The sequence below is a fragment of the Nannizzia gypsea genome, genomic scaffold (assembly GCF_000150975.2).
Source record: "Nannizzia gypsea CBS 118893 supercont1.1 genomic scaffold, whole genome shotgun sequence".
Classification (NCBI taxonomy): domain Eukaryota; kingdom Fungi; phylum Ascomycota; class Eurotiomycetes; order Onygenales; family Arthrodermataceae; genus Nannizzia; species Nannizzia gypsea.
In genome coordinates this window covers 296,979-322,162 of record NW_003345201.1, presented here as the reverse complement: position 1 = coordinate 322,162, position 25,184 = coordinate 296,979, and the positions used below count along the sequence as shown (strand labels likewise).

At 48.2% G+C, this 25,184-nt stretch overlaps 9 protein-coding genes across 9 annotated transcripts; 5 read left to right on the top strand and 4 right to left on the bottom strand.

Moving 5' to 3' along the window:
* Positions 1–2,571: 2,571 nt before the first annotated feature.
* On the bottom strand, positions 2,572–3,594 carry MGYG_08881 (hypothetical protein; the record flags this gene model as incomplete). Its single annotated transcript, XM_003175970.1, has 3 exons — positions 2,572–2,812; positions 2,952–3,226; positions 3,397–3,594. 3 exons carry the CDS (start codon positions 3,592–3,594, stop codon positions 2,572–2,574), a joined length of 714 nt encoding a protein of 237 aa, XP_003176018.1.
* Positions 3,595–4,819: 1,225 nt separating this feature from the next.
* Positions 4,820–5,163, top strand: MGYG_00109 (hypothetical protein; the record flags this gene model as incomplete). Its single annotated transcript, XM_003175969.1, has 2 exons — positions 4,820–4,883; positions 4,964–5,163. The coding sequence occupies 2 exons, from the start codon at positions 4,820–4,822 to the stop codon at positions 5,161–5,163; spliced, it is 264 nt and encodes an 87-aa protein (XP_003176017.1).
* A 716-nt stretch (positions 5,164–5,879) lies between these two features.
* MGYG_00108 (hypothetical protein) lies at positions 5,880–6,272 on the bottom strand (the record flags this gene model as incomplete). The annotated part of the gene is made up of 1 exon (XM_003175968.1): positions 5,880–6,272. One exon carries the CDS (start codon positions 6,270–6,272, stop codon positions 5,880–5,882), a length of 393 nt encoding a protein of 130 aa, XP_003176016.1.
* Positions 6,273–7,558: 1,286 nt separating this feature from the next.
* MGYG_00107 (WD domain-containing protein) lies at positions 7,559–12,497 on the top strand (the record flags this gene model as incomplete). Its single annotated transcript, XM_003175967.1, has 5 exons — positions 7,559–7,958; positions 8,024–8,147; positions 8,206–8,514; positions 8,576–9,354; positions 9,409–12,497. 5 exons carry the CDS (start codon positions 7,559–7,561, stop codon positions 12,495–12,497), a joined length of 4,701 nt encoding a protein of 1,566 aa, XP_003176015.1.
* Positions 12,498–13,091: 594 nt separating this feature from the next.
* Positions 13,092–14,285, bottom strand: MGYG_00106 (hypothetical protein; the record flags this gene model as incomplete). Its single annotated transcript, XM_003175966.1, has 1 exon — positions 13,092–14,285. The coding sequence occupies one exon, from the start codon at positions 14,283–14,285 to the stop codon at positions 13,092–13,094; it is 1,194 nt and encodes a 397-aa protein (XP_003176014.1).
* A 1,081-nt stretch (positions 14,286–15,366) lies between these two features.
* MGYG_00105 (polyamine oxidase) lies at positions 15,367–17,394 on the top strand (the record flags this gene model as incomplete). Its single annotated transcript, XM_003175965.1, has 8 exons — positions 15,367–15,476; positions 15,539–15,569; positions 15,646–15,783; positions 15,858–15,911; positions 15,979–16,004; positions 16,062–16,408; positions 16,482–17,034; positions 17,094–17,394. 8 exons carry the CDS (start codon positions 15,367–15,369, stop codon positions 17,392–17,394), a joined length of 1,560 nt encoding a protein of 519 aa, XP_003176013.1.
* A 1,323-nt stretch (positions 17,395–18,717) lies between these two features.
* MGYG_00104 (hypothetical protein) lies at positions 18,718–19,521 on the top strand (the record flags this gene model as incomplete). Its single annotated transcript, XM_003175964.1, has 1 exon — positions 18,718–19,521. One exon carries the CDS (start codon positions 18,718–18,720, stop codon positions 19,519–19,521), a length of 804 nt encoding a protein of 267 aa, XP_003176012.1.
* Positions 19,522–19,960: 439 nt separating this feature from the next.
* MGYG_00103 (hypothetical protein) lies at positions 19,961–22,425 on the top strand (the record flags this gene model as incomplete). Its single annotated transcript, XM_003175963.1, has 3 exons — positions 19,961–20,117; positions 20,175–20,328; positions 20,379–22,425. The coding sequence occupies 3 exons, from the start codon at positions 19,961–19,963 to the stop codon at positions 22,423–22,425; spliced, it is 2,358 nt and encodes a 785-aa protein (XP_003176011.1).
* Positions 22,426–23,032: 607 nt separating this feature from the next.
* Positions 23,033–24,041, bottom strand: MGYG_00102 (oxidoreductase; the record flags this gene model as incomplete). The annotated part of the gene is made up of 5 exons (XM_003175962.1): positions 23,033–23,122; positions 23,194–23,402; positions 23,464–23,552; positions 23,639–23,934; positions 23,994–24,041. The coding sequence occupies 5 exons, from the start codon at positions 24,039–24,041 to the stop codon at positions 23,033–23,035; spliced, it is 732 nt and encodes a 243-aa protein (XP_003176010.1).
* Between the last annotated feature and the right edge of the window lie 1,143 nt (positions 24,042–25,184).

The following is a 25,184-nucleotide window of genomic DNA, read 5'->3' as shown; positions in this document are numbered from 1 at the left end:
TTCACCGCTTCACCCTTCACCCGACGAGGCCCGATCATGATGACACCGTCAACTGTCACCCTTCTCAGCAACAACAGCGAACTCAGGAAAGACGCCAAAAGGCTACAACCCAAATGGCCCTTCGAGTCATCGTCATCGGATCCCTCATCAGCCTCCGTCATCCAGCACCGCAGCGTCCTGCCTCCCGTCAGCCGCGTTAAAAATAGCCCTGGCGAACCAGCAAGGGCCAACCGTCACCATCTTCCCCCGAGGCTGACTTGCTTATGTCATCAACTCTCTTCTGCCGCTTCTCTCGTCGCCTGCTGAGCGCACGTGGTCCAGGTCACGGGATCTTCTTGCTTAGTCACCCCTTCACCGCCTTCCCCTTCCGCCCTCAGCCTTGTTTATCCCTTTTGGCCTTTTTCTTCTTCTTGATACCCAAAGCCTGTTTTTCTTCTTCTACTTTGCTTCTACTTCTGCTTCATACGAGATACCCGGATTTTTTTGCTTTAAGCCCTATTTTATAAGCCCTTTTTAATGTTTTAGTTGTTTCCTTTGTCGCTTTCCTTTGTCGCAGCCATGTCTTTCCTACTCAGTCTATATATATACCCTTGAGCGTTTGAGAGCGATATCATCATCATCATCATCAGCAACAGTCATAGTTAGCAAGCCACTTAGTTTAGCACCCTTTTAGCTATTAGTAATTCAAACAAAGTCATTCACACAAACCTGCTGCTTCTTCTCTTCTTCCTTTCTTCAGCTTTTCTTCCTTTGTTTCTCCATGCATCTCCGGAGTTGACTGTGTGAGGTAAGCCTCGCTGAAGCGAAGAGGAGCGCATGGCCAGGGTTGCACCATGGGTCGGATCTTCCGGACAGCGGTGAGGATGGAAGTTACCTTACCTTACCCGACTCCATACACACATACACACATACACACACATGCATGCATGAGGATACCTTAAGATTAATAATTAACGAGATCGTAAAGGATGCATGACACTTAATCGGTGAAGAAGTCTTGACCTCTTTTGACTTTCTTTTCTTGACTCTGCTCTGATCCCCAAACATCGGTGAAACTCGCATGAGATCGGTGAGAGAAGTGCGCGTATCTTGAAGCGTTGAACCACTGAGCGAACTAGCAGGGTTGTCGGCTGGCGGACGACGGCGGCGGCGGCGACGGGCGGGCGGGCGGGCGGCATGCGTCGCTCTGTCGACATGCGAGTGTACAGTAGTAGTTACGGAGTAGGTAATTATTGTTATCGTTATTGTTATTAGTATCGCTGACCGACTCTACGATGGAGGCCGGAGTTGATGCGAGGCATCTGTACTCCGTGTGTATGTTCGGAGCAGCCATAGATTGGATGCAGTTTTCTAGCCTACTCCGGCCCGGGGAAAGTAGGTACTGTGTATGTATGTAGCAGCGGCATGGGATGAGGCTGGTGATGTCAGGCTGCGCCGATGTGACACCTGTCATACACCCTCGGTCATTACTTAACTACTTAACCACGGATACTTTCCTTGCGCGTGGGAGATGACTAGCATGGGTCGGTGGAGGGAGGGACGGCGATGGAACTGGAGTTGGAGATGTGCCCCCATGCAGGCCAGCCCTGTCAGACACCCTTATTCTTGTGTGTATAGGGATGTAACTAACGACGAAACTGGAGATTGATGGAGATGAAGCCAGTGGGCTGCCAGAGCATTACAAGGGAGTGAGGTAACAACGGTGTATAAGATCGTATTGGGCTGATTTTTGCAAAACGCACACCGTTCAGGGCTGAGACGGGGACACACACCGACACCCGACACCGACAAGTTAGAGTAATAACAGGGTTCGCTATGATATCCTCATGCATAAGTCCGGTGGTTCGGAGTTGTCGTTCAGAGGGCGTAACGAGGTTAAGTGGCCGGAGTCGAAGCCAGACTTGGAAGGACGGGATCGGCTTCTTTTTTGGATGGCATCGATGGCGAAGGTGAAGGCGACGGCGACGGCGATGGCGATGGACCTGAGTACGGTGAGTCCTTGATATGTACTATATGGATGGACCGCGGCTGCGACGGTGAAGTGCTACGTTGATGGAGCTGTTATCGTTAGCTAATTTACACCGAGTATTATTACTTACGTAGGGAAGGAAGCAGGAATAGAGACACGTCGGCAACTAATCTCGTCTTTCTCGTGCTTTTCGTCCTTCGCTTCGTCCTTCTACCATCTCCGTGTTCGTGTTCTGGAGAGGATGTGAAACGCCCAGCGGTGATTAAACTTCTATCCGCCGTTTCTGCGCGGTTTGGACGGGAGATTGCCATCCTGCACCCCCTAGCCGTTCACGAAGGAGCTAGCCGGGTAGGTAGTTTTAATAGCTCGGGAGTTCGTTAATATGTAATATTAGCGTGTCCGTAGGCACCCTAAGATCACCAGTTCGCTTGCTCCGAGCATGGCCCTGCTTCTTATCCTTCTCTTATTCTTCTCTTGTTCTTCTTATTCTTCTTCACGGATATACGGGGTACGAGCAAGCTCATGGGAGTTTCCGAGGTGTTCTAGCTTGAATTGGTAGGAGGCAGGTAGGAAGAGTAAGCTAGCTGGGGCCCGGCCACTGGCTACGAAGTCGAGTCTCGTCTTGTCTGGCCTCGGTTGGCCGGATAAGGCTGGCAGCGCTCGTCTCGTCGCCTTCTACCGTCTTCCTTTTTTGTTCTTTCGTGCTTCCTTCCAATTTGTTTCCCTGCTGCATACCCTTGCCACGTGTGGGGAGGCGTTGGAGGAGTTCGTTGATCGTTGTGCAGCCTGTTCAGGGTCCATTCAGCCGAGACGTAACCTGTTTGGGCCCTGCCGACGGACGGCCTTTGAAGTCTGAGGTTAGACGAAGCAGCTTCCACCCCCCCCTAATGCAACGTTGCTCGGCTAGCTGTCTCGCTCGCTCTCAGGGGTATCTGTCCTCTTCCTTCTGTTAATGTACGGAGTACGTATGTATGTAACGAACGGATGTAATCTTACACGCGAGGCAGGAATAAGTATCTCCGTTTGAAACAAGAGGCTGACTGTCTGTCTCATGTCTGGTCTGGTCTGGTCTGGCCGAGCATCATCTATATTTATAGATTTATGCTGCATAACCATACATAACATAACTCCCAGCACTCCATTGGCACCCCAGATGTCTGCGTCGATTGACCCGATCTCAAGATCATGCCACGTGCGGCTGATATTTGAATATGGCCGTGCATCAGCGGTCCCTTCCCTCTGGACACCCGTGGGCCCCTGCGTCCTTCGTTCCCGTCGTCAGTAGGGCAGAATCTGGGGGTGCATGATGCAGGTTGACTGGCTGTGGTGTCTTTTCGTCTGCAAATATGACGGTATCATGTAGATGGCGCTCTTCAAGGGTATTTTCTTGTATTGTATCTCAGGCTGCATGCTTGCCGTGAACTCACTGGTAAAGATAGCGAGCAGAGTAGTCTACCCAGATGCTGCTCCCGTCCATGGAAGGAGTAATAATGGGATATTTTAAATAAATAAAGGTACCGCTTCCTGTTGGAGGTCAAGAGCAGACTGCGTAGCCTTACATGTATACATGTGACAGATATAGTGGTCGTGTCCAAGATGCTCTTCATGCTGCCTTCCCTTGCCATGCTGCGCAGACGGCCATTTCATAGACCACTCTCCAAAGACTCCCCACCTTGGTTGGTACTATATCTCCATTTTTGAATTTTTGAATAGTACAGGACTAACAAGAGAAAAAATTCGTCCCTTTTTCCTGCTTTTCCCTAACGGGGCCTGAAAATTAAATGTGAGCAGGAAGAGGGATATCGTTATTCTCCCCTCTGTTCCCTTTTACCACTTCTGGGCGCGTTTTGTACATTTTTTCGGGCGAGTAAGTGTTAAATTCCTTGACTGAGGTAGCAGATGTGATGTAATCAGCTTATCCTGCTTGTTGTCAGCGTGTATCATCCTCTGTCAGCGGTTGCCAATCCTCATATTCACGTATAGTATATATACATGCCTGTTCTGATATCTAACTGGCTTGTGTTAGGCAGGCGGCAAAGGGATAATAACCATCAGGATAACTGGCTGTGGATATGGCGGACTTACGGTGCATATATGCTTGCTGGCTGGCTGACTGGATGGAAGGATTCTTCGAGTAGAAATAACGAAGGAGCGAATGCTGCGGCACATGCGTTGTAAACCCTCCTCAGTTTCCATGGAGAAGAACAGAAGGGTTAGAGCAGGATGACGTTAAGGTGACTGGAACTTGAATATCGCATCCATGGATGAAGAAACTCTCAGCTAAAGTTTGTAACAGATACAAAACGTGCATGTTTGTTAATAGATGTTTAGCTGATAACAGTATATCGAGTTTCTGTTGACGAGGTCCGCCAGCAAGATGACTCCGCAGGATGTCCCCAGGAACTTGGGTCTTTTTTTCGCCTTTGTCTGGGGTAACCAGTTATACCAACCGCGCCTCATGGAAAAAAGGGGTAAAAGGGCGACGCCTGAACTGTGGTTGCGGCACGGGAAGAAAGTCGAGCTCCCTTCTTGGGTCCCACACCGAACCACAGAACCGGAAAACTCAGGCAACTCAACTTCAACGTCCTTCTTTGGCCATTCTTCATCTTCTGTTTCACCGTCTTCATCTCCTTCATCAGCGTGACGACTGATACTTCACCTGGTATTCTTCTATAGCCGATATGGCAATCTGTCCTTTGGTGACCTGAGCTTTGCTTTTCAAACGCGGCATGGTGATCTCCAGTGCCGCATTTGTCAACACGCGGAGAACAAGGGGTATCTGAATGACAAGAAGACGGCAGGGAGATGAGAGTCCTGCGCACAGAGACTGCAACTGACAGATGCTCAGTAATGCGTTTGTCTCCTCGCATTATTGCTATGCAGTTTGGGGGCCGAGTAGCTAGCAGCATGCAGGGTGAGTCAATCCCTCCAGGGACAGAGATCCTGCATCGCAAATTAGTTAACTAATTAACTGGCATGCTAGTCAACGTACAGTACGTTTCATCACTGCCTTAACAAAGCCATCGCCGTTTGTTTGTCCAGATACCTTTTTCGCCACCGACCTGATGCTACCTGGACGGTGCTGCGGCTCAAACTGCACCGCAAGGCCAGCCGTGTTTACAAGCGTCAAGACCCCGCCTCAGGTCTATTTGAAAGGGTATTTCAAGACATTTGATATCGCGGCTAAGGGCTAAAAATATACCATAAAGCTAACAAGCTGGGTATCCAGGCATCCGTGGCGCAGCGGCCTCAAGGGTCGGCATAATTATTCATGCTGTATATAATATATGCGGTTTCAAGCAAGGATTCGGCTTCCCTGAGCCCTCCTTGGTCGTCCTTCAAATGGTCACAAGCAGCTGTGCCAGAAACCGGCTGAGATTATCATCCCTCTTATGAAGGGGAAAGGTGGAATATTTGGCTGTTGCTGGTGAAAAGTTGGATTTTTTCCTTCTGTGCAGTACGGAGTAAAACTTGGCCAATCAGTCCGCAGCCTGCATGGGTAGACAACGAGAAAGCTACGCCTTTCGTACGACTCGGAGACTATTTGTTCCTTCATAATAGGTCTCTTGGCCATTCAGGCACCAAACGTCTATTGTACGTCCATCCTAATGTTAGGATCTGGTCATCCTCGTCAGAGGCCGCGAGGTCGCAGTGTGGCTAGCGAGCGAAGCCTTAACCCCCATCTGCACAGCATCAACGATCCAAGACATCCTTGGGCGATGCTGGTTAGCTAAGCCTAACTAACTAGTCAACTAACTACACGTCACGCACGGGGCGGATTGATGGGCTTAAATCTCGAGAACGACACGACTGCTTCGTTTCCCCGGTCCCTCTCGTTACGCGCTGGCCCTCTGGATGGCGTTGTTCGCCTTGGGGGCAAGAAGGGTCGCTCTTGAGCACCAGCGAGCGCTCACGCAACGCATGCGATACTGTGTGGACCCAGGCTATCACGTTCAATCAGGATGTGATTGGGTTGTTGCTGTGATGCGGGCTGCAGCGTGAAGAACTCTCTGCCATCTCTTGAGCCAATCCCGTTGCAGGAGAACCTGAGAGTGACGGACACTAACTGTGATCCTTGTATCTTGGCTACTTTCATCACCTCTAGCCCCACGCTCCTCCCTAGCTGGAAAGTATTGAAGCCCTGACGAGGCGTCTCATGCCTGCAGGCCACTGTCGAAGAGGACAGGATGTCGAGCCTGGATGCACCGCGAGAGTCTCTCTCGAGATCAGGCGAGGACCGCCTACCATAATGTACGAGCATATCGCTTGCAATGCTAGCTATTATCGTCACTAACGGCGCCATTTCGCTTTCGCATTTTGCATGAAGTAGGCGCGTACACTGACAGAGATCGACTCTACTTGCTTTTTCCTTCCTATCTTCCCGCACGGTTACCTGCATTCTTATCCATCCGGCAGTCCTTATCTCGAGGTTGACAGAGAGCCTGGCATACATACATATTATTAACTATTACATGCTGTCTTTTGCACAAGGATTTGCCTGTCAACAACGAGAAAGTCAACGGCCAAAGGAGTACAAGCAGTTACTGCTCCACCGATGGATAAGCTGCGTTTACTGGCGAAGAAAAGTTCATCCACAGCCCTTCGAGAAGCCCAAGTGGTTTCATAACTCTGGACTCCAACCTCAGACGGCTCCCTATATGGTCAGCCTGCACTCTTCCCTACTAATTGGTTCCTTGAAAAGTAGACCCATGCCGGCGCTTATTGGTGCCCACAAGCAAGCTCTACCCTTGATTAACCAGCCACCCTGCTTGAAAGCACAGCAAGCTCGAAGGGAAAACTGCTCGCCCCCGGCAGCAACTAGGTCTTAGCCCCCGTCCACCCCATTCGTGCCAGCCGTCTCCATATAAGGTCAGGTCAACACGATACCAAGCACAAATAGGAGCTGCGAGGCCTGACCTCCTTGCCCGGTTGGACCATCACCTATATTTACTCATTTTCGTTAAGGTTCTGGGGGTCATCGATGTTCTCTTTCTGGCAAGCGTTTCTCTCCTCCATCAACTAACCCCTTCAGAGGTCCCTTTTTCTCGCATCCCTTTCCTCTCCATCTTCAAATAACCGATGTTGGTGACAGAAGCCTCTCCCTAAAAGAGTCTCTTCTCTCACACTTTCACTCACCTTGAACCTTCGACGGCACCCGTTTATTGAGCATTTAGCCTGGTAGATCTTCGTCTCAAGTGCATATCACTCTTTTTACGTTGACTTTCCCGTTTGATTCCAAGCGCCTACTTTCTGCCCCGCGGCGCCTATTTCATTTTACGACCTTATTTTCGACCTTTCAGTTTTATCCCATCTTCAAATAATAACTCTCGCAGTCTGTTTCATAACCGCTGTGAAAGGGTTTAGCCGCTGTGTCTTTTACTATTGTTCATGCAGGGTTAAGGCGCTGAAGGCGCCTCCGCAAGTCCGTCAGTCTCCAAGCGCCCTTCTTCCACATTAAAATAAGCATTCTCCTGGTCTCTCCCCTCGCTGTCGCCGTTTTCATCTCTCTTCGTCTTGCTCTTCTTTACCAGCTAATCCCATGCGCAGACCTCTTAATTAATACCTCCAACCGATTCCTCGCCCGTAAAGATGTCTTCCGAGCACTATGGAGTTCGGGTGTCAACATCTTCGGGCTCGCGCTCGGCTTCCGGTGCCCTACTGGCAAGCCCTCCCATCGAGCTAAATAATGATCTCAGCCCTTGCGCCGCTACCGCATCATTGTTCCTATTCTCACAAGGGCCGACCGTCATCGCCTTACATCATGACAGCTTGGCCGTGGACCGGAGGTTTCATCGCCATCGGGATGATGTCCAGATAATAGCAGTTGATAATGTTAGTGAACGAGGGGCCGGCCGTTTGGTGGTTAGTTACGACATTGGCCATACTGCGATAATATGGGATCTCTTCACCGGTCAAGAAATTACTCGGTTTGTCTCATTTGAGCCGATCAGGGTTGCTACTTGGTTACGGAATGGCCATGTTGCATTTGGTTAGTTATGTTTCCTCCTTGAGTTTGAGGGTAGTCGTTGTTCAGGGCTAATGAGCGAGTTGCAGGAAATATCAAGGGCGAAATCATATTGTTTGAGCCATCAACCTCGGAACACATATCTGCCCGCACGATATTTGACCCAATCACAGCATTGGCTCCAACGATGGATTGTAACACCTTTGCCATAGGGTATTTCCACGGTTGACTCCCAAACCTTGTATGTTCGTACTGACTTTAAATTGAATAGATATCTCAACGGCTCCATTCTTATTGCTACCCTTCTTCCAACGTTTACCATTTTGCACACCCTCACAACCACCAGGGGCCCGTCACCGGTCATCTCCCTTTCATGGCATGCTTCGTCAACTAAGCAGAAAACTGATATGCTGGCATCCCAAACAATAGATGGTGATCTATTTGTCTGGAGCGTAGCCAAGCAGCCATCCACAGAGTCACCCCGAGTTATCAGAGCTTTAAAGAAGTCAGAATCAAATATTACGAGCCCCAAGTGGTTAGCTTGGTCAAAGAATGGCCGCATTGTTCAGCACAACGACGGGTTAGAGGAAATTCCCGCAAACTATACGCAATAACCTAAGAGTTACTAACATTTTGTATAGGGAGAGCCTAGCGTGGGATGTCAGGACAAAAAATGTCTCTTATGAAACCATACCGACCATTCAAGGTGTCCAAGGCATAGCAAACTATGGGCCTACTGCTACGCTTTTCACAATGGGCCCGAACCATACTATACAGCAATATGATGTAGCAAATGCTGTAATGGTTGCAAATACCCAGCACATTCCACAGAAACCAGATTTACCTGTTGAACAAGTCCCAGCCGCCGAGAGCTCCCTTACCGTCGAAACTCTAGCGAAACACACAGCATCTGAACAAAAACACAAAAGCCGCCCGTCACAAGGGTCTTTGCCTGGTGTCGAGTCGAAACTTGATTTGGTTCGTGCAGAGGCTTCAAAGAGCCCAGGGTCCGGATATAGCGTACCTATTTCGAATGGATCTCGGCCCCGTAACCGGACGCCGTATGCTCCTCGCCCTCCCGGGTCGAATTATAGCGGATCAGCGACCACATTCTCTCTTGGGTCTCCTCGGCCATCCATCGCAGAAACACTTCACTCCGGCTATTCCGCACGGTATGCAATGTCAATGAACTCCACGGAGTCTACCTTGTCCAAGCTGCGCACTGTTTCTATCCCTGGAATATGGGACGACCCTGTCACCGACTTGTTCCCCTACATACGTGCTCGGTTAAACAGTGTATCAATAAACCCATCTCGTAGATTTGATGATCCAAATCTTGGGCCGGATGAACTACGAAGGCAAATGTTGACTGTGATATTTGGATGGGAGGGAAACATTGAAGACCTGATACGGAGTGAATGTGAGAAATTACCCATCTTTTTCTCTGCTGCGGCCTGCTAACGCTTTCTATTAGTCAAACAACATACATATGGTTCACAGCATTCTGCAATCCTAGCAAGATGGCTACTTACCTCTGAGGCCGACATAATGGCACCCATGGTTGAAGCATCAACCTCCTCATATGTCAACTGGATGATTATGGCCCTTAGTCTATTGACGAAGAAGGAAGCCTCAAAAGAGCCTGGCCAGGCACTTGCTAAAAAGCTCCTGGCTTCGAACGACACCCACGCAGCAGCAGCAGTGTTGATGGGTATTGGAGAAGGGGATCTTGCCGTTGAGCTATATGTGTCCAAAAACCAGTTCATGGAAGCTGTGCTTTTAAGCTGTTTATTGACACCAGCTGCATGGTCTAGGCAATCATATCTCATCCGCAAATGGGGAGAGCATGCGGCTATAAACTCGCAACAGCACCTGGCATTGCGTTGTTTCTCCTGCACGGAAACGGCAAACCCCGTATCTTGGAAAGGTCCTACTAGTCATCCCTCTGGCTCCAACCCACCCTCAGAGAAGAACCAAGGTGCCCCACTGAACGGCCCGCCTTTGAATAACTTATCTCCAACGTCTCGTCTCAAGAACCAATCGCTGAGGCTCATAACGTCGTTTGGTTCAAATAGCAACTCTACCTTCCAGTTCCCTGGTCTTGCCTCAGCCGATAGAACCCCTACAAATATGCCCGGAGTCACTCCAATTGATGCTGGATTGGGAGACCAGATGTTCTCCCCCGGAGGTTTCAATAGTGGCCTTCGGCCAGGCAGCCACCGAGGCCAAGGTGCCACTCCAGTCTCCCGAACTCATCCGGCAAGCTTTGGAAGGGAACGTCTTCCGTCCATCGGAGAATCACCAAATGATCCTACCCCAACTGTAGCAGCTCCAAGGGGCCGTATTCCAGTCGACCAGTCCTCTGAATCTGACAAAGAAATAAAGGTAATTGACGTGCCGCTTGTACCGCCGCCGGCGTCAAATCTAAACCCAACCACCACGGAATCCCTTGAATATCTGACCCCGGCTAGATACACCCCGCTAAATGAATCCATGAAGGAGAAGGAAACACCCATGACGGCTGTACCGCCGGACAGGACTATGAGTTCTTCTTCGGGCCGGGAAAACAAGCTGGAGAATTCATTAGGACAGAATCAACGGAGTAGCAATGGCTCACAATCCCGGAAACCTGATGGATTGCAGATTCAGTGGCCTCCTGTTGACGATCAATCCTCTGAGGATCAGCCATCAGAGGAATCGTATTATCAACAGCCGTCATCAAATCGCCGAAATGGTGAGAGAGCAGATGGTGTGATGAGCCCAACTACTTCTACGAGAAGTGCAAGGTCAGGTGCAAGTGTGCCATTAAGTGCGAAAAGCCTCGATAAGTATATCAGCAGCCTTGATGGGGCCAGCTATCATTCGCAAAGACAAAAACCACACAAGAAGTCCGGCTCAAGAGCAAGCTCAAAAGACCCTAATGGACGCGGAAGAAGTAAGCAGAGATATATCCAGCCAGCTAAGAAGTCACCATCATCACCTATTCCAATGTCACCAGAGGACATTGCTCTCTACTCCTCTTCTTCTAGAGATTATATCGGGGTTCAGCCGCCGTCGAGAAACGGAAGGAAGAGTAGTAGGATGCGCAGCAACAGCCCTGGGGGTAGGAGCAGGGTATCTGGACGAAGCACAAGCAGACGCCGGGATTTCGATTATTCGTTACGGTCACCAACTTCGCCTGTCCCGATGTCTCCCGCCGAAAGTAGTGGTGATACTGACCGGAGGTTCAGGCTATTGAATGCTGAGCGGAAACAGCGTTATAAATCCAGAGAAAGAAGTGCAAACCGCCGTCACGATCGGAGTAGGAGTGCCCCCCGTCACTCTTTATCGGAACAGAGAAATGGAACCGAAAAGGATAGTGATACTAGTGGAGAACTCACCAATCGTTCTGATCCAGTCCATCCGACATATAACTCCAGTGACGACCAATGCCAGCCACAGCTGTTCAGCCATAACCAGATTGACAATCAACTGGATGAATATGGCAGGAAACGATCAGCTGCCGCGGAGCTTGAGGCTCGCCGCCAATCTTTAGCTCGTCGGCCCTCTGCTCCTCCCATCCCTCTTCCTGGAGAGGCAAGCCTAAACCAAATTCTGTCTGGCCGTCCTTCCCCTTCACCCGGCCCACAAACCCACGGTAGGTCTAATAGCTCTTTTAGCCAAAGGGCTATGTCTAAAAGTACAGGACCTACCCCTTCTAGCCTCAATGAGCGTGTTCCATTCACCATGCCAATTGGACTCCCTGCTACTCCTAGAGCTATGAGGCATCCAAAGTACAGCACTGGGTACAACGATTCTGAGGCGCCCGAAGTACCTGAAGTACCGCCTCCGGATTCATTCTATAACTATGAGAGAAGGCCGTCATTCAATATCCCTCGTTCCATGTCTGCTCCAATTCCAGCGGAAGACGGTATACCCACCCATCCTCATTTCCAGCGTCAGCTTCCTAGTAGTCGGATAAACCGAACCCCAGGCCATAAACGTGAGCCATCAAACGAGGGTATTACACTGGAGAATTCCCGAGTAGAGAACTTACGAGCTGAGCATTCGCGCATCACTTCTGGTCCGCTGCCCCCTCTCCTTCCAGAGCTGCAGCATTTGCATGCCACCGCTACTCCTCCACCTCCACCACCCCCGCCAGCTCCTCCATCACGCCAGCCACCACCCCCAGCTGCTCCTGTGCAAAATGATGGCCCAACTCATGATGAAGGACGAAACTCGCTCATCTCTGGTGTTGGAACGATAAACATTGCGATCGATGATTCGCACAGTCCCGGGCTTTTTGGGCCCCCTAACCCGAATCCCAACTTCCGCGCAGCTTCATTGCCGGCTCATCAGCAATCGCTACACCAACTAGAGGGAAATATGAGAGCATCTGCTGACCCACATAAACGAGGCAGGAGCGTGAACGACAATGTGCAGTTCAAGTTCCGCAATCTGACCGACCGCATGAGAAGCTCGAGTCGGCCTCGAAATGGACGCTCCCCTGCTTCGGACCGCCAGGATGTATGTTCTCCATACGAGAGCCTAGCAACAAACGGACCGATTGAGAACAGGATCTAAGTAGTCTAACTAATATCTGCTTTATCTTACATCATCTCCTTGAGCTGTCCAGTGAATTCGAGTGTGGGTTTGATTAGATGCTGATACCCATTTTACTGCTCAATTCCCTTTTTCGTTATTTCTATTCTTTTTCCAACCTCTTTGGACCATTTTGAATGCTATTTTACGATCTGATCATATGTTTACCTTTCAGCGATGTTTCCTGGTTTATGTTGATGCCCTAGCAATGTTTGTTGGCTTGGCTAATATATCCTATTTCAATTCCAATTCTTACGATTATTCCTATCACTACCTTCTCATCTTCATAATTAACCACTCCCAACTCTCTACAGCTCTCTAATGAAGTAAACTACAATATATTTAATATATCTACCTAGGGTTATCCTTTAGCAAATTGGACCTAGCACCACGTCACTGGGAACTTAATGATGTTTTACTCCACACGCTTCTAGGCTAGAGAGCCATGCTAGAATTTCCATTATTTTGCCTATTGTACAAACGGGGTTTTACATACAGAGAATTGGTATATTCTTCAAAATATTACATATATGTGATGCCATAGGTAGTAATAAGACGCAACTTGCTACCGACCTACTAGCGTCTCGACCATCCCGACGGTGAATCGTTGTAACCCCCATCGTTTGCGGAAGAGTCTCCTAGAGATTGCTGGCGGATACGCGCCCAGGCACTTCCGGAGGGTGAAGCAGTGGGTGATGATGAGCCAGCGGAACTAGATGTGAATTCTGAGCTGACAGGGCTTGCGTCATCGTCCCAGAAACTCTTCCCCTCTGTGCTAGGAGTGGTGGTGTCACGAGTGGGAGGGTATCTTTGTGGTTGTCTCCAATCCCCTGAATAATCACTTGTATCAGAGGATGAAGATGATGACGAGTAGCCTGTGTTTTCTCCCTGTTGTCGAAAGGTCTCTCTTAAGATTTTCGAATCTCCCATGGCTGATTGGTCGCTATATCCAGCCTGTGCGTCGGGCTGGCTTTGGTAATATGACGATTCAGCGACTCCTTGCTGATCGTAGTTGCTTGTAGGGCTGGTATCATTGGCAGGATAATATTCTGCTCGTTGAGGCCGGGAGCCGCCAGAAGGTGCATTGTTGTGTCGGCGATGAGCTGCTGCTAATTTCTCTGCTTGGTATTGCTTAATACGAGCTTCAACCTCCCGCCGGTCTGCACGTGAAAGGTCATCTCTAAAACGAGCTAACCTGGAATCTGTGACTAGTATGACTTTGCTGTATGCTTCACCAATGACTTCACCAAGGCCGGCGCCAATAATTGCGAATATCGGTAATATAAATGATGCCCTTATGAGTCTGCCCTTCAGCGCACCAGGGTTCAGTTTGAAGAGAGGTCGATTTGGGGTAAATTGTTCGCTGGCCGCCTTGCTGGCCGCGCTCTCAGCTGCAGCATTTTTTGATTTTGCAATAAACGAACCCGCAGCCAGCCCTATAACTCCTCCATAATTAGGCATATTCTGCGAAAACGAAGCCTGTGAAATTAACGCATCCGTCTCTTCTTGGGTTGGGAACCGATTCAGGAGCACGCGGGCAATTTCTAGGCGATCTTCGACTAGGCGGCTAATGTTTCGTTGGTAGTTGCTCTCCGTCCAGTAAAATAACCGTTTGGTGAGACTGAACGGCGGCAATTCAACTCTTGTGGGATATTTCGCAAATCGAGAACGCTTGCCTCCTTCTGCATACTCCGAACCTGAGAAGTATGAATCGCTATCCGAAGGTGGCGCGTCATCCGAGAAGCTCGATTGCTGCGAGTCCAGCACCATGGTTCCTTTCACCCCGTGCGGTTATCTTATTTAGAATTGGCAGGTATCTTTGGGTCGAGGGAGCAGCGGAATTCGTTCGCAGCCGGAGTTGCTCGGTTGATCATGCTCGACGTTGATATTTCCAAGTTGTTAGTTGTTTTGGTGGCGTTGGTATGCTTAGTCATTGCCGTAATGACATAAAGCACGTGATATGTTCGGCTTATATAATAAATTAGTAATTATATAATTACCTAATAACCTTACTCTTATTTTGTTTTTTTGTTTTCTTTTGTTTTTCGTTGCGACTCAGTATTTTGAGCATCCAACAAACAAGGAGATAGAGGAACTGGCGGGATCGCGTCGCGCGCCTAACTCGCAAGCAAGGAGTTTGCTTACTTGCTCACTCCGACTTGCTTTGCTTTGCTGGCACCGATGTTGGACAGCGGGATCCGGAGGCGGAGGGGGTGATGCCTCTGCAGCCGAAGCACCATACGATCGCTTTGTCCGCGTGACATGGACGTCGCCTAAGGTGAATCACTTGCTTGCGTTGCTCATCGAGGAAAAAAAGTAGCTGTCTTTTGCACGCCTTTTCAGTAATAACTAATAATTGATAGGTTGTCCTGTCATCTCAAGTAATGGGGTATGTTTATGTCTGTGCTAAGTGGCTGGCTACCCTGTAACTAGCTACTGCCGGGGTCGGCTCCCCAGTTTCTGGACCTGAAATTGTTCCTGTCAGACGAGAGAGCTAGATTACTAGTTATTTCATACTAAACCGCTGATGTAACGCGGATATGGCTTTCCCAGGTGACAATGTGTAGCCAGTAATATGCTACAACTTTGCTTCACTTGCAAGTGGCCGATTGCTACTTGGTCAGACCTTCAAGTAGTCCGTACCCCCGCTCGAAGCCCCAAATTTGGGCTTCGTGCAAGATGACTTATAAATGAGACTGTCTTCCCAGGTTGCTTGGGTTTTCTTTCGTCTTTCCCAAGGCGAGCTTGCAAAATATACGCCGTAGAGCGCCGCGTCTACTGCTGAAACCTCGCCTCTGTGGTCAGATTCTACCTTTTGGACCTTGATCAGCTAGGAATATACACAGCCAATATGAAGCTTGATTTACTTTTTCTCACAGCTTCTCTCGGAGTATCTACTATCCATGGAAAAGCTATTCAACAGAAAGAGCCTGCTTGCAGAAAGACGAAAGTCGCAATACTGTATGTTTTCCAGACATCCCTTCGTCTATTTTACATATATAGCTTACATTTTAGCAATACAGAGGTGCAGGCGTTGCTGGGATTACGGCTGCGGTAGGCCGCCTTTGCTTGCATGCCATGTATTGGATTAAAATGAGAATTTAACAGAAGATATCCTGATTAAATTTAGCAAACACTTGCAAACCGATCGATGACGGATTTCGTCATTGTTGAATACCAAGGTAGAATCGGCGGGCGTCTGCATGATGTCAAGTTTGGGAAAAAGAAAGATGGATCCCCCTATACTGTTGAGGCCGGTGCAAACTGGGTAGGCTCTTGATTTAGGCCGCGTTTAGGCTCTACCTGAACAAGCCGTTGTTAACAATGATGATGGCATTATAGGTCGAAGGGCTTGGAGGGACATCAGGTCATCCGGAAAACCCAATATACACATTGGTAAGGGAAGCTCAACTCAAAAACCGACAGCTGATTGTTGAACCAGACTGGCTAATGCAATGTTAAGGCCAAGAAATATAAGATCCAAGCTCTGTGCGTTTACACCAGTGATTAAATTATTCTGCCATGATTACTTACCTTTTTACATAGGGTGACGGACTATGATAGTAAAACGACATATGATAAGACCGGCAGGAATGATTTTTCCAAAATAATAGCAAATGCTGCATCTGCTATGGACAAGGTGGTTGCTCATGCTGGATCGTTGTTAAAGAATAACATCCAGGACAAAACAGTTCGTGCGGCTCTTCGATTTATGGGCTGGAATCCGGCCCCGAATAATGCACATGCGCAGTTTGCAGACTGGTTTAGCAGCGACTTCGAATCCAGCTTCAGCCCGGAGGAAAATTCTGCGATATTCTCCTCCGTTGCCGATAATGCTACTTTCGCTCATTTTTCGGATGACAATCTTTTCGTCTACGATCAACGAGGCTACAGTAAGAAACCTCCGCTCCTTATATTACTCCCCCAGGTTGAGTTTTTGGCTACTTGGCTAATTGCAATAACTAGGTGCTTTTATTAGGGGCGAGGCTGCCACATTTCTTGAGCCCAATGACCACAGACTGCTCCTGAATACTGTCGTTAAGCTTGTTAATTACACGGACGATGGTGTAACTGTTGTGACAGACAACGGTGGCTGTATCCAAGCTGATTATGCAGTTTCAACTTTTTCTCTGGGGGTGTTGCAGCGTGATGTGGTACAATTCTATCCTCCGTTTCCTAGCTGGAAAAAGTCTGCCATTTCAAGTTTTGAAGTAGGAACATATACCAAGATATTCCTTCAGTTCGACAAAGCATTCTGGCCAAACAGTCAGTATCTTATGTACGCGGATCCTCATGAGAGGGGTTATTACCCTCTTTTTCAGCCGCTGGACCTCCCAGGTGCTCTACAAGGCTCCGGGATCCTTGTGGGAACGGTTGTGGGTAAGCAGGCACGCAAAGTAGAGGCTCAAACAGACCAGGAGACCAAGACCGAGATTATGAAAGTGCTTCGAACGATGTTTGGAAAGAATATTCCAGACGCAACTGCTATTTGGTATCCACGGTGGAACCAGGAACCTTGGTATGTGGCCAAACCTTGTATTAATTAGTATGGGTTGTTTGCTTACTCGATACGCCTAGGGCCTACGGTTCTTACTCAAACTGGCCTCCGTCAACAAGTCTTCAGGCACACCAAAATCTCCGAGCAAACGTTGGCCGGCTCTTTTTTGCTGGTGAAGCGACAAGCCAGGAGTTTTATGGATACTTGCACGGTGCTTTGTATGAGGGACGTGCGGTAGGAGAGATGCTGGCCACTTGCATTGGTGGTCCGAAGCAGTGTACGGATGAGAATGGACAGCCACGGTACCCAGTACTGACTGGAGTCACTCCGTTTGATTTGTACAACAAGGAGAATGGATGGTTCGTAGACACTATGGTTTAGAGCTACAACTTAGCGTAGAGGAGCGCTCAATGTTCTTAGTTATTTTATGGGAAGTATTCGATTCTAGTTTCCGTAGGTTGGTAGGTTGTTGAGTATCCACATACACGTAGTGAGTTAAACAAGAAGATATTACAGAGTAGTTACTCTAGGAAATAGATTAACGCCTTTATTAACTAAGTCTAAGATCTATTTAAAGGACGACCTAGCCCTATCTAAGATTATTAAGTATATCTATCAAAAAATAGCGCCTTTTATACTAGCTTCTAGCCTTCTACCTATAGAATAATATTATAATATTCTCTACTATATAAAGATAGACATAGATAAATAGAGCTCTCTAATAAGAAACCCCTCGTTGTTACAGACCATCTGCGGCACAGCCCAGAGAAGTACACTCATTGGTTGGAAGGACAAGGTTACGGAACGGAAGAACCTAGGAACTCTCCAGGTCACGTGATAATTAGAGCGCCCTGTCCCAAATGCCAAGGCCATCGACAGGTCCACGGTGGGACCTCAGCGTTAAGGTCCCTGATGAAAAAGAATGGATCCATCAGGTGAGTACCAGAGTAGGCGCCCAACCCTATACCAAAGACCTCCCGTTTCATCGTTTTCTTATACACAACGCGTTTGGAGTTTTATATGAAATGCACTCTGTACAAGCAAGCGATTGCTCAAAGAAGCGGATTTACAGTTAGGAAGGGCAGAATTTGGAAGAGCCTTTATGTCAATGAGAGAAACAGAGTATAAAGCCTGCAAAGAGCGCGCGCGCAACTTCCGAATGGCAGAATTCGCGGCCAGCCCCTACTTGCGATGCAAGTGTACTTCAGATTCGCCAAAAATGATCACATTCATTGGACAAGGGTCTCCCTACGGCGTGCTCCGTATGTACTTAATACGAGCAAGATTTCAGAATTGGGGGGCCGGCGCTTCCACGTCCTTGCACTCTGTGCTTCCTAACAGTCCCATTGGTAGGCGAAAGGTCCCTGTCAACCATCGTTCATGCATTTCATAGATGGGTGGTATTCGTGGTACCACAGAGGCATCCTGGCTCCCTGGATTACTGATCGATGAGACGGCAACCCAGCATCTTTTGCATAACGATGATGTGGGCTCGATCTCAGCTGTCAGCCTTGCGGAAGAGTAGGCTTACCCCTCTATTCTAACCGCACGTCGTTAAAAACTGAGGAGTAGGCACTATCTGTGATACGGTCACAACGCTCTATTTCGTTTTCACCCAACAACTCACGATATTCCTCTGTTTTGGCATTCTAATAACCAGTCGACCATCTCCCTTGGTGCTATCCTCCTGATTCTAAAGCAACGATGGAGCCAGCTGGCCTTGCTGTTGGCGTTCTTGCCCTCGCCGGGTTATTCAACAACGCCGTTCAGTGTTTCGAGTATATCCAACTGGGTCGTGGCTTCGGCTCCAAGTTTCAAACCTGCCAGCTCAGGCTAGACTGCGCCCAACTCCGTCTATCGCGATGGGGCAGGTCGCTGGGCTTAGACGTCGCACAACCCCAGCAAACGCTGCCCGATTTCCCTGGGTCTCCTGAAGAAGTCAAACTTGCAGAGGGGCTTCTAGGGCAAATCCTAGACTTATTTGAAATTGCCGAGTTTCGTTCATCCCAATTCAAAAAGCGAGCAAGTCCTGATGATGATACCCTCGCAACTTACGATTCTCAAACAGACCTAGAACCGACCTTTGGATTCATCCACAGAGTTATGCGCAAGTTAGCTATTGATACCCAGAAGCAAGCGACCCTAAAAGAGAAGACGAAGTGGGCATTGTATGAGGAAAATGCGTTAGGACGGCTTATCGAAGATATCACGAAGCATGTTGAGGACCTAATAAACCTATTTCCTACTGCCAAACCACGCCAGCAAGAGCTTTGTAAAGCCGAAGTCTCCGAGATCGAAGTACATGAAGCGGGAGCACGGGTTTTGAGGGAGATCGCGGCCCAGCAAGACAAGTTACTGGAGACCATGCTCATGAAGTCCGGCAACAACAGCGCGCAGCCACAGCCAGCCATAAGTGCTGTATTTTCCGGTTCCAACAACAAAGGCGTTCAGCTTGCAAGCAACTCTGGTACATACACCATGGGTAACATGACGTTCGGGAAGGACTAATGTGACTTCTTGGTACATCGTTAAGTGAAGACTGGCTTGCATAGCTACTTGGGGTAGCTAATTAAGGGATCCATATACTTAGTAGTTCAAGTCATACATTTAAGTTACATACACGTCCTTACTCCCGTGGAAATACAATCGCAGCGTTTTTTCAAAAAAAGATCAATTATAATAATAGTAATAACCATGTGTACATTAAAAAATAGGCGCTGCATGATACTTCTAAAATTAGTTAACCAATGGAGATGGGGTTAGCAAGGGGAGAACTCTTGCCGCCGTCTTGAGGGCAGCCCCTTATCAAGGCTGAGGTATATAACCCCGACATCTCAGCCACCGCATTCCTCTCTTGTAACGTCTTGCATCCAGGTCTATGTCATGAAATACAGATCACAGTTATATTCAAAGCTTTCGTCTCATACATTTGAAGTCGTTGTTCAGCATGGCCCATCCTACAATTAGCGCAGTTTTCTCAGGGAATGGAAACGCCGGTTTACAGTTTGGTAATAATTCTGGTACTCTCAATTACAACCCTACCAATAACAACACTACCATCAACAATACTACCAATAATAACACTAACTATAACTATCCGGAACGTATGTAATTAGCCCACCCGTTGTCAGGCGTTGCTAATTTTATTTACCCTCTTCTAGCACGACCGGAAACATCACCTAAACCTAGCTGCAAAATTCCCTTTAATCGTGACAAAGAAGGCTTTGTCGATCGAGTGACAATATTCGATGAAATCGAAGAGAAAGTCAAAGCACCAGGTTCTTGGGTTGCCCTTGTCGGCATGGGGGGTGTCGGGTAAGCAGATGAAGGGACTCTATCACTATACGTACTAATTGAGTGAAAAGGAAATCTCAGCTCGCTATTGAATATGCCTACCGCCTCAGAGATCAACTACAGCTCCCTGACACTTGGGTTTTTTGGATCTATGCGAGTAACTCTGCACGTTTTCGGGAAAGTCTCGAGGAGATTGCCGAACATGCAAAGATTCCTGGCCGGGACGATCCGGAGCCAGGCATTTTGAAGCTCGTTTATCGCTGGCTTGACGATGAAAAGAGAAAATGGGTTATCATCCTAGACAATGCTGATGACCTCGATTTTCTCGAAGACACGTCCGTCAAGGGGGGCAAACCCAACAAGAGCTTGACCAAATACATTCCTAAAACAGAGAATGGATCGGTCTTCATCACGAGCCGAAGCAGAGAAACAGCATCGGCTCTCGTCGATAACAAGCATATCATCAAAGTTAACCCGATGGATGAAGCACACGCTATTGACCTGTTCCAAAAGAAGCTACCCAAGCCAGACGATAAACTGATTGCCGAACTGGCAGCAGAACTCGAGTTCTTACCTCTCGCAATCGTCCAGGCTGCATCCTATATCTCGCATAAGGAGCCGCGCTGTTCAGTCCAGGAATACCTTGATGACTTTAGGAAAATGAGGGCTGACGAGAAGCTGATGCTCCTCGGCGAGAAGGGACGAGACCATCGTCGTGACAGGGATGCAGTCAACCCTATAAGCGATACGTGGAAGATGTCATTTAATCACATCCAAAGGACAAGACCGTCGGCGGCAGACTTATTGGCGCTCATGTGCTTCTTCGATCGGCAAGGAATCCCTGAGTTTGCCCTCCACCCGTCAGATACAGAACGCGAGATAGGCCTCTCCCCTAGCGATAGCACGCCAGGACCGGCCGCTAGAGATATATCGTTCGAGGACGACGTATCGACTCTCAGAGACTTCTGTTTTATCTCTGTTAGGACGCGCCATATGTTCGACATGCACAGGCTGGTGCAGCTGGCTACCCAGAAATGGCTCCGTGGTAATGAGTCGTTTGAGCGCTGGCGGAAAACATTCATTTGTCGGCTTTTTTTGAAATTTCCAACATCATATGAAAAAGAGGGATGGAGCCGTTGCCAACAGCTATTCCCTCATGTGAAATCGGCAGTTAGTCACAGGCCTCTATGTAAGAAAGAGCTGGGTTGTTGGGCGATACTCCTATGTCAGGCAGCGAGGTATGCTGGTGAACGGGGAAATAAGGCTGACGCGGTGACGCTGTCGACGACTGCGATAGACATAAGCAAAGAGGCCCTTGGCGAAAAACACCCAGCCACGTTATTGTGCCAGACGATTCTCATGTACATGGGGTCTCGCACGGAAGGCATCGAGGGGTTGCCCAGCAAGGAGGGCGGTGCAGGCCGGTCAAGTTCTGAGCCGCTGACAGAAGAAGAAAGTGGCTGGCTACAGATGGTAGCGCAGAAAAGGCTAGAACTTGGCCGAGATCACCCACTTACGCTTTCGGATATGGCCAGATTAGCGGCAATATATTCTTACAACGGGCGACCCAAGAAGGCGGTGAAACTCCAGCGCAAGGTGGTGAAGTTGGCCACGGCGGCCCGGGGGCTCGAGGACCGAAAAACCCTCTCACACAGGAACGGACTGGCATGGATATACCGAGAACAAGACCGCCTCGTGGAGGCCGCAGAGATACTGGTGCAAGTAGTAGAGACGAGCAAGAGAGTCAACGGTCCAGAGAACACAGACACCCTGAGATATATGTTTGAGTTGGCAGAGACATACCGTCGTCAAGGCCGGCTGGGGCAGGCCGAACAGGTCTTCATAGAGGTAGTAGACGTGAGCAAGAGGGTCAACGGTCTTGAGAAACCAGATACAATAGATGCTATGGGCAGGTTGGCAGGGACATACATTCGTCAAGGCCGGCTGGAGCAGGCCGAACGGCTGTGCACAGAGGTAGTAGACTTGAGCAAGAGGGTCTTTGAAGAGGGCGATGAAAGAACACAACGCTATATCGGCCGGCTTGATGTCGTGCAGTGCCTCAAAGAAACGGATCCGGAAACCCGTGCGAAACTTATCTCCAAGTTAAAGACACCATAATCTAGAAGAGTAGTTAGCCTGATCTATGTAAAATATTATCAACTTTATATATTGCGCTACGAGCTCAGCTATATATAAAAGTAATTAAGAGGGCATCTTAAAAGTAAAGTAATGTTTACTTATTTAATTCATTTACACTAGTTGGTATTTTTATATTAAATAACAGGTCAACTCTTGGTTGATATGTTACTCTCTAATAGTAGGGGATATTATTTCTAAAGCATAGGTATTTTATTAAGTTGGTTTTTAGAGAGGGTGATGAAGTTTGTGTATAATATTATAGGAAAATGTATCCCTTTCACCTGGAGCGAGCGGTAGGAAAATATGAGTACCGCCTACAATAAATATTCAATTATTTTCTCCTTCCGTGTAATCAATGAATCAATGACGCTCTAGATCGAATCGCATGCTTAAAAAAAACCCACGGCGGCCTCCTTTATCAGTATTCTGTGTTGAGAACGAACAGTAGCGGTCCTTTATGGCTACCACTTCATATGTTCCCTCATCTGATGCTTTAACTGTCTTCGTGTGCTCGTGAGAAATATCATTCTTCGTATCAAGGATCACACGCTTCTTGCCCTTTCCATCATTCGTGCTGCGGGTAGAGTTACCATTTCTCTACGTACGGACGAAGGTCTACTTCATGGGTAAATGTTGTTCTTGGCTGAGAATGTAAATGCCAGTACGTTTCCGCAATCTGGGTTGACGCATTAACGCAACTGTATTGACTATAATTAGTAGACTAGCATTAAATGGGAGGATACTTACGGCATCGGGATCCAGTTTTGAATCGGGAGAGCCAAATTGGACATGGCTTGTTCGTTCGATGTCGATGACTCCATCAACGATGGCATGACAGACGTGTATGCCCTGAGGACCAAATTCCCTGGCCAGGGACTGTGCAACAGCTCGCAGGGCAAACTTGCCTGATGCAAACGCTGTGAATTTTGCAGACGCTTTGAGACTTGCAGTGGCGCCTAGTTGTCAAATGTTAATATATAATGCATCATATTCAGGAGTCTATGTATAAATAGTTACCGGTAAATATCAATGTAGGTGGAAGCTCCAAATCAGTGGCCTTTTGGAGTCGTGGTATTGCGGCCTGAGAGAAATGGAAACCTCCCAGTCTTTTGACAATACGAAACAGTTAGTCCCGGATATCAATTAATAGTTATAGTATAAACACCGCTCAAGGATAAAACGGAACAAGTACCCGCTAGTTTTGAATCCCTGAGTGAAATCATCTTCGTTCAGTTCCAGAAACGGCTTCACGGAAAGGCCGCCGCCAACATTGTATATAGCAGCAGCAAGCAGGCTGCCTGGAAAAGTCTTGTCGACCTCTGCAAATGCATGCTTGACGCTGCCTGCGTCCGATACGTCTGCACTGATGCCTACGGCCTTACCGCCGCTCTTAGTGATGTCGTCGACAACTCCCTCGTAATTCTTTGGATTGCGGGCTAGAAGAGCCACTGGGTACTTTTGGGAAAAGCGACGAGCTATGGAGGCTCCCTGGGAAGGGAATATCAGCATTATAAAAGCCCATGAGTTTCGAATGGCATCTGGCATACCGTCCCAGGGCCGACGCCGGCGATAACAGCCACTGCCTTTGCTGTCATAATGGTTACTTATGAGGTCGTTATGTGTAGGAAGATTTATTGTAAGAAAATGGGGCTAAAGGTGGAGGGAGGTGACTTTCTTTGATGTTAGTGACGGATGCTGGCTGGTCCGGCAAATTATGCTTTGTTAATACATCCGCAAGTGCATTCTACACATGGGCTTCCGCAGTGGCGTCACATCGCCTGAGGAAGCGGAGAGCCAGTATCCCGAGGTCGCTACCTAAGCTCTATTAGGTTAGTATCTAGTTTACGTAAAAAAGGGCTGAGATCTTGGCAATCTTATCAATCTTATCTCTTTGAAATCTTGGCATTAATTTATCTTATCAATCTAAAAGCTAGCTTGCAAGGGTTCTTTGAAGGACAACGAATCCTAACAAAATGTCCTGGTTCTGGTGGGTATTATTATGGCTAGTTGTTAGCCTTTACCCGGATAAATCGGATATGTGGTCATGGCAGGAAATGCTATGGCTACTTGTTGTTGCCTCGCCTGCTGTCCTTTCATTTATAACTGAAAAGCTTCCCCATTGCCCTCTCGTCTACCGGAGTTTCTAAAGTGCCTAAGTACTGGTATATACCCATATTACGTGGATTTTGCATCCTCTCAGCTTTTTTTAGTTCCAGAGCCACTCAGATCAGCCATGGAGACCGAAAAGAAGCAGGAGATTGAGCAAAACCAACAGGACATAGCAAGTGGTCTAGATGCGGAGCGGAGCAGCCTAGATAAAGGCCACAGTCATGCTGACCGCATTATTGGTATCGCAGAAGCTGCTGACGATGAGACACTCCTCGTCATGTTCAGTGCAGATGATCCCGACAATCCCCTGAATTGGCCCAACACGTTGAAGTGGGGAGTCACAGTAGTACTCTCTGGGGCAGGGTTTAATCGGATCATGATCTCAACAGTAAGGAAATCTCAATTACAAGCTAGCGAGAGGTGATATCAATATAGGATCTACCTGTTATAGATGATGGCACCGGCAATAAACACTATCGGAATCGAGCTAAATATGTCAACCACGGAGTCGACCATGGCTCTATCCGTGTATCTGTTGGCAACAGCATTTGGGCCACTTCTTATTGGTCCTCTGTCAGAATTTTATGGGAGGAAGCCCATCTTTCACATTACCAGTGTTTGGTTCTTAG